This window comes from Zingiber officinale, chromosome 6B, assembly GCF_018446385.1.
Source record: "Zingiber officinale cultivar Zhangliang chromosome 6B, Zo_v1.1, whole genome shotgun sequence".
Classification (NCBI taxonomy): domain Eukaryota; kingdom Viridiplantae; phylum Streptophyta; class Magnoliopsida; order Zingiberales; family Zingiberaceae; genus Zingiber; species Zingiber officinale.
The window spans coordinates 116,156,577-116,174,550 of NC_055996.1; the positions used below are offsets into that span (position 1 = coordinate 116,156,577).

General features: G+C 39.3%; 2 protein-coding genes across 2 annotated transcripts; one reads left to right on the forward strand and one right to left on the reverse strand.

The window, feature by feature from the left end:
• The first annotated feature begins 682 nt into the window (after positions 1-682).
• LOC121989113 (phosphomevalonate kinase, peroxisomal-like) lies at positions 683-5,167 on the forward strand. Its single transcript, XM_042542959.1, has 10 exons — positions 683-1,040; positions 1,134-1,284; positions 1,581-1,678; positions 2,004-2,113; positions 2,195-2,247; positions 2,477-2,875; positions 3,257-3,358; positions 3,674-3,901; positions 4,248-4,370; positions 4,677-5,167. Exons 1-10 carry the CDS (start codon positions 1,033-1,035, stop codon positions 4,941-4,943), a joined length of 1,539 nt encoding a protein of 512 aa, XP_042398893.1. The 5' UTR covers positions 683-1,032; the 3' UTR covers positions 4,944-5,167.
• Positions 5,168-6,460: 1,293 nt separating this feature from the next.
• On the reverse strand, positions 6,461-10,843 carry LOC121989114 (6-phosphogluconate dehydrogenase, decarboxylating 1-like). The gene is made up of 2 exons (XM_042542960.1): positions 10,662-10,843; positions 6,461-8,158 (listed from the first exon to the last, which is right to left on the reverse strand). The coding sequence occupies exons 1-2, from the start codon at positions 10,826-10,828 to the stop codon at positions 6,709-6,711; spliced, it is 1,617 nt and encodes a 538-aa protein (XP_042398894.1). The 5' UTR covers positions 10,829-10,843; the 3' UTR covers positions 6,461-6,708.
• Positions 10,844-17,974: the final 7,131 nt, after the last annotated feature.

Here is a 17,974-nt window from a genome sequence, read left to right on the forward strand (position 1 = left end):
ATTATCATTTTAGAATATTTTATTTTTTTATTATATTTATATTTTATATTTCATTGAATATATGGTCGGATATCCAAATAACTGATAACCCGTCAGATATCTGATACATAAGAACGATATAAAATCAGATGTAGATCCTAATATTATATTATCTGATCTAGTAGAACTGAATAATTTTGAATCTCACTAATCAAATCAATTCCATCCATGATCATCTTTAGTTTTAACATGTTCGCAACTCAGCAACTCAGCCTCAGCCTCAGCCTCAGCCTCACTGGGAGTAGACAGGTCAACCACGAGTCTAAGTCTACGAGCCCATTAAAAGATATTTTTTTCAACCTACGGATCAATTTAAGCGCCGATTTGCACGGATCACAGCCCAGGCGAGTCATCTCGTTTGAATCTACTTAAAAATAGATTGATAACTAATCCGTTTAAATTATTTAGACGGACGAATTAATTAGGGCTCAAATAGAATTTACGGCTCTATCTTCAAGTAAAATAGGGAACATGACACAGAAAACTCAAAGGAGAAACTAATCGTGACTTCTCTTCTCATTTGGAAATTTCTAATCGTGGTCGTCGTCATGAGCAAATCTCCGGTGACCAAAATCACTAAAATATATTTCAAGAATATTTTAATAATATTGGTGCAATTGCCTACTCAGACTGTCGATGCGCTGGGTATAGTCCAGTTCCGATCCCCCAACAAAGCCTATTTGGTAGCTAGTGGACTAACTCGATCTCGCAGAGGCCCAGCAGCAGAAGGATCTGTGAATTGCCTTGGCTCGTCTGGTGGCCGGAGACGACGAGGAATCTGATCATCACGTTTGTCTTCTGGGGAGGGCTGGCTGCAGTGTAGGACTCCAGATCCGTCTTCTTCGATTGGCTTCTCCGATTTCTTCGACAGCGTAGAGGGTTTCTCTTACTTTGGGTGCGGCAAAAACCCTACGTATGTTCTGATACGCGCAAAACTGTGGTAATCTTGGCGGATTGGATTGGTGTCACAGTGAGAAGATTCATCGGAGAGCAATGGAAGTGTGAGTTCGTTTTCTTTTTCCGTGTCTAGTTCGGATTGCATTTTTGGGATTCTGCATCCGTTTCGTCATATGCGTTTTTCTCTGTTTCTCTAGGGTTGCTTCGGCTCCTGGAAAGGTCTTGATCACAGGTGGCTACCTCATCTTGGAGAGGCCAAATGCTGGCATAGTTTTCACCACCACCGCTCGCTTCTATGCCATCGTCAAACCGCTGTACGACGATATCAAACCTGATAGTTGGGTCTGGGTGAGTGGTGCCTTTCCTTTTGTTCTTCGATCACATTATCATATGATGCAACTGAAAAAGATCAATCCTTGATTCGCCAATGGGATTTTTCGGTGAATAAGTAGAAAAGAAAATCTAAACATGAAAATAGCCATCAACAATATTGGTAATTATAAGTTTCCTTGCTAATTTAGTTTGGGGTGAAGAGAAGTGTGAATGCAATTGCATTGTGTTTGTGCCTTGAATTATATACCAAATCGAGTATTTTCCTTGTTGCAATTGTTTATAGTTTTCGACTGATGAGTGAGCTTCTTCAGTCATGGACAGATGTTAAAGTAACTTCCCCTCAACTTTCTTGGGAGGCCACATACAAGTTGTCTCTGAAAAACTCTATTCTGCAGTGCACTTCTTCAAGGCAAGTACTTTATTGCCTCCTTATTTGTAATGCATCTGTTCGTGCAATCACAAGGCCAGTGGGATTTGATGCAGCCTTATCGATTTTGGTCTAAACATCGTGAAATTACCGCTGGACACAGCAAATATTGCCTTGTCATGGCTGTAGATTTAGTTGGTTCTGTAGTTTATAGTTATTCAAAAGAAAGGATTTAGTTGATTCTCAATAAAGGTTGATTCTTCGCCCTCCAAAGATAATGATCAATGGATATCACAAAGGTTGCATAGAAATGAGGCATTCTAATACAGGGTAAATTGCTTAGTTCTCTATCAACTTATGATTTCAGGGACTCAGTCAACCCCTTTGTGGAGCAAGCTGTGCAATATGCTATAGCTGCATCCAAGGTAATACTCTCTGAAAAGGAAAAGGATAAATTACAAAAACTACTTCTACAAGGTATGTTTATTTATTTATTTTTAGAGATATAATTTGTACTTTATTAGCTCTTTTCTCTAATTTTTACACTTCTCCATGCAGGTCTTGATATTACAATCTTAGGAAGCAATGATTTCTATTCTTACAGAAATCAGGTGACTCCCATCTTTCTGTTTGGAAGAAATTGTTTTCTCCTGGATTGTTTGCCCTTAGCACCTGATGGATCCAGTTTTTTATAGCTTAATTTAATTTTTTTCACACTTTTTTATGTTATCATAGTTGCATTTAATTTTTTTTAATTATCTTCTGTTGTATTAATCATAAATCTCAGTTTACATAGTTAAAGTTATATATGGATAAATTATCTGCAAATATTATCTTCAGATTGAAGCGCATGGCTTACCTTTGACTCGAGAGTCATTGGCTTCACTTCCTCCGTTTTCTTCAATAGCATTTAATCGAGTGGCTTCTAATGGAACACTTCCTGGAGAGGAATGCAAACCTGAGGTTGCAAAAACAGGACTTGGCTCATCAGCAGCAATGACCACATCAGTCGTTGCAGCACTCCTTCATTACCTTGGAGTTGTTACTCTTCCATTTTCAAGCAGAAGCCAGTTAGATGACAAAATATCTGATTCAGATCTTGATTTAGTACACATTGTTGCCCAAAGTGCTCATTGTTTAGCTCAAGGAAAAATTGGCAGTGGCTTTGATGTCAGTGCTGCTGTCTATGGCAGTCAACGTTACATCAGATTTTCGCCTGCTCTTTTGATGCCTACCCAGGTTTCTTCTCCTCATTTACCATTATGTGCATAGTCACAAATGTTAATTTGCTAATTTTATATGATTTTTCATCAATTTTTGCCTTTGCAATTTAAACCATGTATTCTACTAGTGCAAATGCTTTTTTCAATATGTCAGTTTGTTATAATAATTCCAAGATTTGATTTGGCGCTGAACTTGTTTTTTCCATCAATGCACTTGCATTGAATGTTGACTTTGATTTTAGGATTACTTTTACTCTACTAAAGGTACAGTTTAAGGGTTTTGTTTTTTGTTTTTTGTTTTTGTTTTCTTGCTTGTGTAACATTTCTTCTTTTTTTATTGGTATTTATATTGTCTGATAAGCCATAACTTTTTAACTCTGGTGTTGTGAAACAACAGCTGATGGGAAGTACGAGCTTACCAGATGTAGTCAAACATATTTTGGAGGAGAATTGGGACCATGAAAGATTTCCATTTTGTTTACCTCCACTTATGACCCTTGTAAGTTAATTAACTATCAAAGCTAGTTTTATTAAGTTCTATCTATTGCAATTTTTTTATTCTGCAAAATGAAGCATCAATCTGTTTGCATCAATCATTTCATGATTAGACTTTAACGTCTGATTAATCGCTTTTCACCTCACATATTCATGTTTCAACAATTCTGAGCTTTCTCATTTGCATGAGCAAAGATGGCTCAATTTTGTCAAAGAATAATATTCACCGATCCTTTCATTTTATGGCTTGGTTGTTCATGTCTTGCTTCTTCTTCCCAGACTCTGTCATCATGCTATGCTAACACGTTACTATTAATAGCTATTGGGGGAACCAGGCACTGGAGGTTCATCTACACCTTCCATGGTAGGTGCTGTTAAGCGGTGGCAGAAAGCTGATCCTCACAAATCCCAAGAAACATGGAAAAACATTGCGGAGGCAAATTCAACACTTGAAGCACAACTTAGGCAGTTACAGCAATTATCTGAGACCCATCGGGAGGCATACAATCATATCATGGGCATTTGCAGTCATCACACTTACGGAAGGGTAACTTCTAATGCTGTATTAGTAATTGGTAATTTGTACTTCACAATCTTTCTTCTTAAAATTTTCTCTCTCCATAATTAAAAACTAGGAAGAGAATAAAAGCCAACTTTTATGCAGTTAGTATAAAATAAAATCAATTTAGATCACATGTAGTTTCTCAATGCCCATTCATTTGGTAAGAGCGTTATTTGCTGCAAAACCTACTATTGTGAGATCACCAAATAGTAGGATGATAATTTAATCTGCAATATTTTTATTCTGAAATGTCCGGATTAAATGGGGATAGCTGTTTATGGAAATTCTCTATTGAGGTATCATTCTGAAATGGGATCCAATGCTTTTGCAGTGGATGGAGTTAGTATCTGACCAATTTCAAGAATCCGTCGTCAAGTCTTTGTTAGGAGCAAGACATGCTTTCCTAGAGGTCAGAGCTTATATGCAAGAGATGGGAAAAGTAGCAGGCGTACCGGTAATATTTTACTTTTGACGTCAGATTCCTTGATTTATATCCCTCTTGCAAAAGCATTTTGCAGCAAACATCATAATTGCAAAGTCTTTTATGTCCTACAAGAGAATCTCTCTCTTTTCATTTCTTTATGGAGGTTCATCGTTAGATGCCAGAGGATTTATATTTTAAGCACTTAGAAATCAGAAGTACAAACAGTACCAGAATTCAAAGTGTACCTGCCGCTTCTGTTTGTAACATAATATTTAGTAGCTCTTTTATCATGCTATCATAGTTATTTCTCTTGCATTCTGTTTTTTGACTTGATAGATCGAACCAGAACCCCAAACTCAACTTCTGGATGCCACAATGAACCTGGAAGGAGTTCTGTTAGCAGGTGTGCCAGGAGCAGGTGGTTATGATGCTGTATTTGCTATTGTTCTTGGGGAAGCAAGCAATTCCATAGCTGATTTTTGGAGCTCTTCTCGTGTTCTGCCCCTTCTGGTCAAAGAAGATCGTCATGGCGTGTCATTGGAAAGTGGAGATCCAAGAGCTGAAAAAGTGTCTTCAGGAATATCTTCGATGAAGATAGTCTAAGACAAAATTTTGATCGGTAGCTCTTTGTATTCTATAGCATCATGGGATGCTGGGTTTAAATTTCTGAATTTTTTAATCGTGGTTGCGTTTCAAATGGCAAATAATTTCAAACAGTGTCGAGACAATGTACTTACTATGTCGTGTACTACTTTAGAGCCGCCTGAGAATGAAATGTTTCTCCAATCCCATTTGAATTAAAAAAAAAAATACCTGCAAATGTTTAACAATTGTGTTTTCTCTTGCATTCTGTTTTTTTGACTTGATAGATCGAACCAGAACCCCAAACTCAACTTCTGGATGCCACAATGAACCTGGAAGGAGTTCTGGTAGCAGGTGTGCCAGGAGCTGGTGGTTATGATGCAGTATTTGCTATTGTTTTTGGGGAAGCAAGCAATTCCATAGCTGATTTTTGGAGCTCTTCTCGCGTTCTTCCCCTTTGGTCAAAGAAGATCCTCATGCGTGTCATTGGAAAGTGGAGATCCAAGAGCTGAAAAAGTATCGCCAGGAATATCTTCGATGAAGAAAAGCTTAGACTCTATTTTTTTTTTTTTTTTGATTGGTAGCTCTTTGTATATGTTTTTTTAACGGGTATAAGGTATACAATTTCCATTGACTAGTCCTGGGAATAAATCGGAAAGCTCTCATAGCATCCGGTCTATTAGTCCAATATTTTTAGACCAACTATCCATTAAGCAAAATTTATTACTATAGGGCAGCTCTTTGTATTTTATTCATAGCATCATGGGATGCTGGGTTTAAATTTTTGAAGCATATAATTTCAAAGTGTTAAGACAATGTACTTTCTATGCTGTATAGTGTATACTACTTTAGTGCGTCTGAGAATGAAATGTTTCTCCAACCTCATTTGAATACAAAAAAAATTACCTGCAAATTAATTAACAAATGTGTTGAGGAAGAACAGATTGCTTTGTACGCTGTCATTGCGACGTTAATTATGTTAGTGCCTATGCTAATAGTTATTAATAAATGTTTTTTATATCAGCTTATATATATTATATAATTTTTCTGAATTATTTTTATTTTAAATGGATATGATAAATATGACTAATTAGTTTGTGTGGACCAGATGATCTCAAATTAAAATTTAACTGATTGAATATTTGACCAATTAGAAGATGATCTAAAACTTATTCGGTCTAATTTTCAATCTAATTGTTAATGACACAGGAGGAGCAGGTTGAGCTAGCAAGTTTTGATCGGGGCGAGTTCTCACAAAGTTTTCATCGAAGACAAATCTAAGAATTCATGAGCAAACACACTTCACAGATAATTAGACTCCGGTCTTGTAACCATCTAAGCAGTGCAGTAACTACTGTTGCTTGTCATCTCACATTCCCGCAATCTCCACGTTCTTTCAAGAAAACAAAAACAAATTACTTTCAGCAATCATTCACTGGTTACTGATGAACAAATTATTAGCGAAATTATCAATACTAAAATGTCCCATCTTTAACTAAGCTGGGAACTAGAAATTAGCAAACAAAAAACTAAATAGATGATAGAAAACAAAATCCAACCAGAGTTTCTGAAATCATAAGGGTAGGTTTAAGTTTAACTGGTAAAATAACCCCTAAAGCTTAATCCATAATACGAATGAGAGGGCTTCAAATGAATCCACTGAAACAGCATTCTCAGATAATTATACAGCTAAATCAATTGCCTGGTCCTGATATTGTACGTTATTTGCACGATTGAAAGCTTTTAGAACTGAAAATCCGATACTACTAGCACGTGATGCAGGCGATCAGATCTTGGACTGCTTCGCAATCTTGAACCATTCGGTATGGAAAGCCCCAGGAATGTCAATCCTCTCATATGTATGAGCTCCAAAGTAATCTCTTTGGGCTTGAACCAAATTGGCAGGCACACTTTCCCTCCTGTAGGTGTCAAAGTAAGCTAAACTAGCTGACATCCCTGGAGTGCTTATGCCCGAGTTGATAGCAAGACAAACAACTCGGCGCCAAGCCGATTGGCGATCTTGTATCTCTTTGGCAAACTCAGGATCCACCAGCAGACTCGATAACTCAGGGTTCCTATCGTAGGCCTTCTTGATCCGGTCCAAGAAGATTGCGCGGATAATGCACCCTCCCTTCCATATTCTGGCAAGCTCCCCCAACTTAAGATCCCACCCTTTCTCAATGCTCTTTGCTCTTATCAGATTCATGCCTTGTGCATAGCTACAAATTTTCGAGGCATAAAGCGCTTGCCTCACATCATCTATTAGCTTCTTCTTGTCGACTGGCTCACCCTCGAAGACACATGATTGGAAAACTTTAGCAGCTGCAACTCTTTCTTCTTTCAATTCACTGAGAAACCTGGAATCGAGAGATGCTGCAATGGTTGGCGCAGCCACCGATAACTCAGCTGCTTGTTGCACAGTCCATTTGCCAGTACCTTTCATTCCCGTCTTGTCTAAGACCTTGTCGACGAGATACCCATCCCCATTATCATCCTTTACCCCGAAAATGTCGGCTGTGATCTCGATCAAGAAGCTGAGGAGTTCCCCCTTGTTCCACTCTGAGAAAACTTGCTGCAACTCTTCGTTAGTAAGCTTCCCGACTGACCTCAACACATCATAAGCTTCGGCGATCAGTTGCATGTCCCCATACTCGATCCCATTATGGATCATCTTTACGAAATTGCCAGAACCACCTTTGCCGATGTATGTAACACAGGGACCGCTGTCAGGCACCTGAGCAGCTACCTTTAGAAGAATATCTTCTATGTTCTTGTAAGCCTCATAAGATCCTCCAGGCATCAATGAAGGGCCATTTCGCGCACCCTCCTCTCCGCCGGAGACTCCCATTCCAAGATACAGGAGGCCAAGTTCAGCCATTGCTTTTTCGCGCCTCTCAGTGTTCTCGTACCATTCATTGCCTCCGTCAATTATGCAGTCACCCACTTCCATGTGAGCTGAAAGCGTGGTTATGGTTTGATCCACTGGTGCACCGGCTTTCACGAGCATGATGACAACACGGGGCTTCTGGATCGAGTTGATAAAAGCTTCAGGTTCATGGAAACCATAAACAGGGAGGTTCCCCTCGAGTTTAGCTCGTTCCACAGTCTCATCAACTTTTGAGGTGGTTCGATTGTATACAGAAATAGGAAATCCTTTCTCAGCAATGTTCAAGGCCAGGTTTTGGCCCATCACAGCAAGACCGGCAAGGCCTATTCTTGTGAGAACCATGTTTAACCTGTTGAAAGATTACGAGGGGAGACTTCATTTTCAAAGAATTTAGAAGATCCAGACTAAAATAAGAAGGGGCAAAAACATAAAGCTCAGTAAGTAAACTGATTGAACAATGGTAAAAAATATTATAAAATCATAATCAAGACTTATCTATCTCTTAGAGGTAAAACAATCCAGAAAAACTAAGAAGCTCAAAAAATCCAAATGGTTATGAGCAAGTACTTCTATCAGACTAGAAAATTGAGGTAAAAAATACAGAAAAACTTGCAGAAGCGGGTAATTTATACTTATCAACAATGATTGATTAGAACACATGCACATTAAAGCAAGAAGTCAAAGATGCAATTATGACTTAATGTCTAATCAAATTTAGGTGTCCCAAGTGAAATAGATTTATCAACATTGAGTAAAAATGTGAATTTGAATATATAAGCGCTTTAAAAACCTTAATATACTTTCGATTATCATGAGAAAGAAAATTGAAGTAGATTACTCACTGTAACATTTCTGTTCAATAAACACCAAAATAAAACAACACATTTTGGTTTATAGAGCTCCTTTAGGTACATGCCACTTAAAAGGAATTGACTTTTGTTCGTGAAGAAGCCTAGCCCATATCCAAAAGCAGGATCAAGCATACAATTTCGGAACAAAATGCAAAAATGGAATAATAAAGATCATCTATTTTCTAACTGAGATATTCAGTGGATTTATGTTCACAAAGAAAAGCCTAATGTTAATAGGAAAAAATAAAGTCAAAATTCTAAAAGGTGCCTTAAGTTATTTTTGGCGTCCGTACTTTTTAATTATCAAAAGGTGGTGCTTTGCCTTTGTACGCATAGAAAATATCCTAAATACCTCCCTCTCATCTTCTCCACTTCACCGACGCCGCTGGCTCCCAGCGCTGATCTTCACAGAGGCCACCGCCGACACGTTGTGCCGCCGGAAGCTGCGTCCGGACCATTGCTGACATCCACTCAGGGATTTCCTCATCTACCTCGTCTAATTTCCACCGACATCGGTGATCACCAGGTTCAAATGGTCGGAGGGATCGCCCGTTGCTGGGGCGCGCTAATTGAGGGACCCCGCATTGAGCGGTTGACCACGTCAGTAGCATGATGAAGCTGCCAGGTCGCTCCCCCTTCTTGGTGATGCCCGGCTCCTTCCTCCTCTGGTTCGGGTGGTTCGGCTTCAACCCAGGCCCCTTCCTGTGCAGCTTCAAGTAGTACAGCCACAGCAGCGGCATCCATGGAGTTGTCAGCCGCCAGCCACACCGCCGTCCCACCACCCTCTCCGGCTTCATTGCTACGCTACTCAGGAAGGGCCTCCAGAACGCGCACTGAAATTGCTGTGGACGTGTGCAACGGCCTCCCCGGTGGCTTCGTGGCCACCACCTCCGAGTGCTCCCTCATCGACCCGTGGGCCGCCATCGTATGTCGCTTCGTCTCCGCCTGGGTCCTAATCGACTTCAACGCCCTCGCGGCCCGTCTCAAGTACAAAGACCCACTCGAGGCGGTACGCGAACAAGGTGTACCCCGGACACAATGGCCGACCCTATGTCCTTTTCATGAGCGGCGGTGAAATTCCCGGCGCCTGCGGAAATTAGAGGAGGCAAATGGGGAATCCCAGAGTGGGTGTCGGCGACGGATCGATGACTGCTGCTGCCTGCTACAGGCGGCGCAACTGGAGGGCGGTGGTCAGAGCGATGGTCGGCGCCAGGACCGGCAGCGCCGGTAAATACGGACGGACGGGAGAATTTGCCGACAACTAGGTTCAATCTTAGCACCCGGACCGTGGCGCCGCGCAACAGGCAATCATTTAGCGTACAACTTCGACCATTTTATGTTCATAAAGAAATTTTTCAACTTATTTGAAGAAAACAGAGTATCCCACTAGAATAAAAAGAAAAGAAGCAATTCCGGAGAGACAAAACAAGAGATCTAATGTAGAAGTCAAAACAAGTTATTGGATACAAACATTTTATTATTGTTGTTGCATCTGTCCTAGTTTCTTATTCAAGAAACACTTCTGTTCTAAGTTGAAATCGCATCTGAAACTTAGATATTTGCTCTCCAATCAAGTGCAGTAAGAAAAACATAAAAGATCTTATCCAACTATTGACATGCATTTTAAGACGATCTGAAGCCATTACGGATCCAAAGAGAAGCCATAAGCTTGTCGCGCGACAAAGGTTCGACAACCAGAGTGAGGGAGAAAACTCATCAACGGGTAAGTCAGTCGACAAGATCAGAAGATGCTATCAGATATCTAAACTAATGGATCCTGCAAAACTAACACGGAGAAAACCAGTAAACATTCTCCATCGGAGAAAACTACATAAACTTCATTCACAGAAACAATTTAAGACAATACGAAACACAGGAACTCGAAAACGAAAGCAAGTATCTAGATCGAACCAAGCAATTGCAAGGTGAAGGAAATCAAAACTAAGCGGCGGTTCCAAAGAGAAGATCCGACAAACAGATCGGTGAGCATCCAAATCGTACCTCGCGGATCTGAATCTGAAAGAGAACAACGATCGGAGAAGGAGAGGAAGAGAGCGAGAGCACAAATCTTCAGATCGATCGGAAGCGGGATTCGACGAGCAGTAAAGTAAGAAAAGGGGGAGAACGGAGATATTTCTTGTCGCAGCGGACAATATAAATAGCAACATGTGAAACTTCTGAATCAACCATTGTATTTTTTTGGTAAGGAAAATACAAACAAAAAAAAAAAAAAAAACTTACACTGCGGGAGCAATAGTTTTTATTTTCTTTTTTGTTTTTTGGAAGAAGAAGCAAAAAAGAAGAAATGTAAGTCTCGTGGGTGTAACATGGCGACCAAGAGTCTTGGAGATTTCACATATCAAATCATTTTGCGACAGGCTTTTCAATCGTCGAGGCCTAATCGATGACAACTTAGCTTTGACATCCAACATTTTACCATCCATTTTTTATTCCAATCATTTCTGGTAAGCTTTGGTGCTAAGAAACATCCTTGCTAGCTCAAAATCCTATCGCAAATTAGGATTTCAAAATTTAATTAATACCATTCACATAGATGTTAGGACACGTATAAATTAGAGGAAGGATAAATAACTCCCGTCACTTCTTTGAACTTAATTTACAATGAAAATTTAAAGTAAAGATAATACCTTCGATTTTACTTGGTATCCATTTTCTTGAGATGACTAATCCAAAAATTCATTTCATATACTCATAACTATATTATGAAGTCTCTTTACCAGAAGTAGAAAAGTCTCGTATAATCTCAACACAAGAAGTACAACAAGAAATAATAAATACAATGAATACAAATAACTTTACATGAATATTACTTTGAGTGTTTCCTTATTACTTAGAAATCTCTTTCATCAGTTGGAAATACAGTAGCACTCCTTCCTCAACTTTCCAAGAACTTTTAATTCGTTCTTTCCATGAAACCCCTATTACTAGGGTTTCTTTTGGGCTGAAAAATGCCTCCCGATCAATTAGTCTTACTCCTAATTGATTGTCACATCAAATTGATCATTCAAAATCTATAAAACGACTTTTTTTCATCTATCTAATCGATTGGTGAGTCATACAAATCAATTATCAATTTTTAACCAATTAATCCAATCAATTCTGAAGCTTTCTGTTCTCCGCGAAGAGCCTCCAATCAATTACCCCAATAGATTAATGAGGACTAAATTGATCTCCCCAATCGATTCCACTGCCTTCTATGCTCATGCGAAAAATTAGTCAAATGATTGCCTTAATCAATTAACACCTCTGAATCGATTAGGCTAATCAATTCAGAAGTCTACTGTACTTTGAGAAAAACCTAGCTAATCGATTGCCTTAATCAATTAGGGATATCGAAATCGATTGACCTAATCAATTCCGGCTCTTTCTGTTTTCATGAATTGAGCTCCCAATCAATTAGGGATGACCATCAATCAATTAACGCTGCTTAATTGATTATACCAATCGATTTGATCACCAAAATCTAAAGGTTTAGGCCTAGAGTTTGTCAATCGATTGGTGAAGTTCATCAATCGATTACTAACCTTAATTTCAACATTTCTAAGGTTGAATTCACACCGTGCTTGGTATTAGGTTGACTTCAACCTTTTGGCACAGCGGGGCTGATAAGAGCGGGTGAATTGTGTTGGACCCCGTTGTTGTTTTGATGTGATCAACTAAGTTAGGTTGGGTCCTGTTTGGTTTTGATCCCTGTATCTAAGTGTGCAGGAGCTTAAGAGCACAAGAAGTCGAGTAGAAGACGCAGCTAGCGAGAAGGATGACATCCGAGGGACGAAAGGGCTACGAAAGAGTGCACCGGTGGACGAGAAGAACGTATGCGACGTTTGAGGGACGAGAAGCCGAAGTGAAAGTCTGCTTGAGAAGAAGGTCGGAAATTGGGTTCGGGTGAGCCCTATTTCGGTTGGCCGCAATCACCTAAGCGAATGGAGCAGCGGAAGATCCAAAGGAAGGCTGAAACTATTTATATGTTGCAGGCAGAGGGCACCCTCCATAAGTATGGGAGGCACTTTCCTTAAAGGATGGGAGGTGCCCTCCATAAGTATGGGAGGCACCCTCCATAAGGTATGGGAGGCGCCCTCCATGCTTATTGAGGGCGCACTCGACCCAGTCTTTGTAGTCGTTTAGCAGCGGATAAAGCTTTATCCGTTGCCTCACTAGAGGCGCCCTCCAAACCCCTTGGAGACGCCCTCAAGCAGTAAATAAGATTTTCTAGGGGCTATAAAAGGACCCCTGGACCTAGAAAAGATACAACTTTAGAACAATTATTGTATTCATTTCCTAGAGATTTTCTGAGCTTTTCAATGAGTGTAAGAGATTTCTCCGCCTAAAGAGAAGGAGATATTTTTAGTAGAGTTTTGCAACTGTCTTGGATTAACAACCACCTAGGTTGTAACCAAGTCAAATCTGTTTGCCTTTTTTCTTTTTAATTAGTTGTTCATTTCAGTTTATTTTAATTGTGATATTGCTACTAATCTTGGTTGGAAAGAACGGAAAGATTTTATTTTTTGTTTTCAGACGCTGCGCCCTCTCACTGACCTCGTCGTTGCACCAACAAGTGATATCAGAGCTCAACCGCCTTAGAAGGACTAACCGCCGACTGAAGCATCAAGATCAAGATGATAGCCGGTACAAGCATTCATCTACCAAAGTTCGAGGGAGACTTCGCACAATGGAAACACCGAATGGAGGTATTCTTCAAAACAGATTTCGAAATTCTTTTAACAATGAAATATGATTTTACAGTTCCAAAAGACAAAGAAGAATATCAGTGGACGAAGAAGGAGCAAGCCGACTTCGTGGCGAACGGTAAAGCAGAATTCCATCTGCTCAACGTTCTTCCGCCCCAGGAGGTCAATCGAATCGGTAGCTATGACTCAGCAAAGAAACTTTGGGAGAAGTTCCTGGAAATTCACGAAGGAACTTCTGAAATGAAGCTTGCGAGATGGGATGTGCTCCGGAATCAACTGATGAATCTCTGAATGGAAGAAGGAGAGTCAGTAGCACAACTTCACGGAAGAATCAAGGAGTTGATCACTGGACTAACAAACCTCAGAGAAACGGTAATGAATCGGGACACACAAAGGTATGCTTTAAATGTGTTCCCAAGAACACCCGAATGGACAACGATAGTAGTCTCCTACTATATTTCCAAGGATCTTGAGGTAAGTACTTTAGAAAGTCTTTTTTCTACTTTCAAATTACATGAATCTCGATGCGCAGGACAAAGAAAAGGACCGAGTCATAATGTTATCCTGAAGACAAGAACCAATGATTCAGACTCCAAAGAATCAATTGATGAAAACGAAGCAGTGCTAATGGTAAGGAAATTCAATAAATTTATTAAGTCTAACAAATTTAAATCGCAGACAAAGAGGGATTACCGAAACAAAAGAAAGGTCTGATGCTATAACTGCAACGAAGAAGGACACATCAAGGATGACTGTCCAAAATTGAAGAAAAGGGACAAGGAAAAAGAAAAGTACAAAAAACCAACATCCTCCAAACACAAGACTCTGAAGGTCACATGGGACGATTCATCATCCTTTGAGTCCGAGGTTGAAGCCTTCTCAGGACTAGCCATAATGGCCAACCATCAAGTGAAAGATGAAACCAACTCAAAGATAAGCATTGATGAAGGGGGAGGATCATTAGAAGAAAGCAGCGATGAAGAGAGAGCATCAGAAATTGAGATAAGTGAGGTACGTGTTCTCTCTCCCAAGCAGTCCTTTAAATTTATTAAAAGTCTTACTAAAGATCTAGTTAAACTAGAAAAGGAAAATGTTGAATTAAAATTGAATTTAGCAAAAGTATGTCCTCTACAATTGTATGATAATCTAAAATTAAAAAAATTAAAAATTAAAAATAGAAATCGAAAAATTGAAAAATGACCATGCATGCTTGAATAACTTTCAAAAATCAAAACTTAGAATTTATGGTAAATTAAATTGGTATATTAGATATCACCAAGGTCAACTTAGAAAAATTCCTAGAGAATATGTACCCCCCTAACCCAAATTCTTAGTTAACCCAATAGGAAGGAACCTATATTAGGTTCCAAAGTCTTACTTAGATTAAACACTTTTCTAAGGCTTTCAAAAAAGATTAAATATTTAAATTCTCTAAAAGACTTTGTCTAGAAGTGGTTGATGATCCATTAACCAAGAAGGCCTAGTGCCTCACCACAGTATGGAAGTCGATTATTGAATTAGATATTTAATTGACAAACTGGTAAGCTTGTGAAATTAATTAAGATAATTGTTTCCAATGTTTGTCAATTTTTGGAAAACTCCATAAGTTAGAAATTGTTTTAAATTTCTTTTACTTGTTTTTATTAAATTAATTTTTTTTTAAATCTCCATATTTTTTGATGTGATCAAAGGGAGAGAAATAGGTACAAGTTTAGGAGGAGTGGGGAGTTAGAATTTTTTTTTCAAATTCTGAATTCAAATCAGTTTATTTTATACTTGGTGTTGCAATTTCTTTTATTGCAAACTTTATACTTAAGATTTTTTTTTACTACTTGTGTGTTATTACCTTAACTTGAGTTTGGGTTGATGCATATTAAAAGGGGGAGATTGTTGGACCCCGTGGTTATTTTGATGTGATTAACCAAGTTAGGTTGGGTCATATTTGGTTTTGATCCCTGTGTTTAAGTGCGCAGGAGCTTAGGAGCACAGGAAGTCGAGCGGAAGACGCAGCTAGCGAGAAGGATGACACAGGAAGGGAGCTGATGGGCTCGGTGCATCTGAGAGACGAAAGGGCTGCGGAAGAGTATATCGGTGGACGAGAAGAACATACGCGACGTTCGAGGGACGAGAAGCCGGAGCGAAAGCCTGCTCGAGGAGAAGGTCGGAAATTGGGTTCGGGTGAACCCTATTTCAGTTGGCCGCAATCACCCCAGCGAACGAAATAGCAGAAGATCCAAAGGAAGACTGGAACTATTTATATGTTGCAGGCAGAGGGCGCCCTCCATAAGTATGTGAGGCGCTCTCTATAAAGGATGGGAGGCGCCCTCCATAAGGTATGGGAGGCGCCCTCCATGCTTATTGAGGGCGCCCTCAACCCAGTCTTTGTAGCCGTTTGACAGCGGATAAAGTTTTATCCGCTGCCTCGCTGGATGCATCCTCCAAGCCCTTTGGAGGCACCCTCAAGTAGTAGATAAGATTTTCCAAGAGCTATAAAAGGACCCCTGGAGCTAGGAAAAATACAACAACTTTAGAATAACTACTGTAATCATTTCCTAGAGATTTTATGAGTTTTTCAAAGAGTGTAAGAGATTTCTTCGCCTACAAAGAAGGTGATATTTTTAGTAGAGCTTTGCAACCGCCTTAGATTAACAACCATCTAGGTTGTAACCAAATCAAATATGTTTATCTCTTTTCTTTGTAATTAGTTGTTCATTTCAGTTTTTTTTAATTGTGATATTGCTACTAATCTTGGTTAGAAAGAACATAAAGGTTTTATTTTTTATTTTCAGACGTTGCGCCCTCTCACCGGCCCCGCCGCTACACCAACAAATTGTCTATAAAAAAGTAAAAACAAAGACCCTTCTCGATCTTTCAACTCAAATTAGTAGCACACTTATAAATAGAAAATTAAGCAACTAATAAGTAAATGACACAAAGGAGTTATTTGGTTACAATTTAGGTGGTTGTTAATTCAAGACAGAAGAAAGCGTTAAAAAAATCTCCTTCGTATAGGCGGAGAAGCCTATTATAGTCGTTGGATGCTCAGAAATGTGCTAGGAAAAAATACAGGAGTTGATGTCTATTTCCTAGGTCCAGAGATCTTTTTATAGCCCCTGGGAGACCTTATCTGGGGCTGGAAGGCGCCTTCAACATGTTGGAGACCGTTGGTGGCCGGCTGTTGGAGGGTAGAATAGCCTTGCAAAAATAAAAAACAAAATACCCTTCTCGAACTTAAAGAAATAACACTTGCATAAATAATTAAAGACTCAACTTAAAAGAAAAGAGACGCCCGAGTTTACTTGGTTACAACTGGGGAGGTTGTTAATTTAGGAAAATGATCACACTAAATTCTCCTTTAGGCGGAGAAGCCTCTTTTATAGCAGTGTAAGCACAGAAAGAAGAAAGCTAAACAAAATAATAGAAGCGCACAAGTGTTGTTACAATTTCTTGTTGAATTGATTTTAAAAGCTTCTTGACCAAGCCTGTATTTATAGCTTTGGTCGGGGGGCTTGGAAGGGTTCCAGACGCCTGAAGTGGGATAAAAAGTTATCCCCAACGCAACGGTCAAAATCCACATCATTGTGGATAAAAACAGGATTCCGGGCACCCGAAATCGCTCCAAGCGCCCGGACTGGTCCGGGCGCCCCGAATGAAAAAGTCAACATTTTGTTGACTTTTCTCCAGGCCTCCATCTTCGGCTTCACTCGCTTCGGTCCGAGTCTTTCGCTCCGGCTCCGCTCGCTTAGGTGATCTCGGCCATCCGGAATAGGGCTCACCCGAACCCAACTTTCGACCTTCTAGAGCAACCTTTCGCTCCTGCTTCTCCCTCGGAAACACCTCGCGCTTCCTTCTCGTCCACCCATGTACTCTTCCACTGCACCTCGTCTCTCGGACGCACCAAGCCCGTCGACTTTCTTCCGTGCCGTCTTTCTCGCTAGCTGCGTCTTTTGCTTGACTTATTGTGTTCCTAACTCCTGCACACTTAGACACAAGGTTAAAACATCATAGGATCTAACCTAACTTGGTTGATCACATCAAAACAACCTTGGGGTTCCAACAATCTCCCCCTTTCTGATGTGAGCAACCCAAGTTAAGTTAGGGTAAAGAGACATAAAATAAAACAAAGTCCAAAAATAAAAAATTGTAATCTACCTCCCCCTAGACTTAATCTTTTCCTTCTTCCCCTTTGATCACATAAAAATGGGGTACCAAAAAATCTAAGGGTAAAAAAATTTGAAATACCTTTATCAAATTTTGAAAACTTTGAAATTTTTTTATAATACTAAAAAAATTTCTAAGTACAAAATTTGAAAATTATTTTGTTATCACCAAAAATTTGCAATAATTCTAGGAACCTTTAAAAAAAAAATTTTAAGTAAAAAAAATTTCAATCAAAGAAAAAAACTTTCTAAGTTAAACAAAAATTTCTAAGTTACACAACTTTGCAGAAAAGAATTTGAGAAATTTTTCTAAGTTTTCGCAAAAAATATTTTTGACAACTATTTTTTTAAAAATTGAGTAACCCTTTTAAAGCATTATCTAATTTCAATTTAATGCTTTATCAGTTAGTCAATTAAACTTTTTATTTCAATACTTGACTTCCAG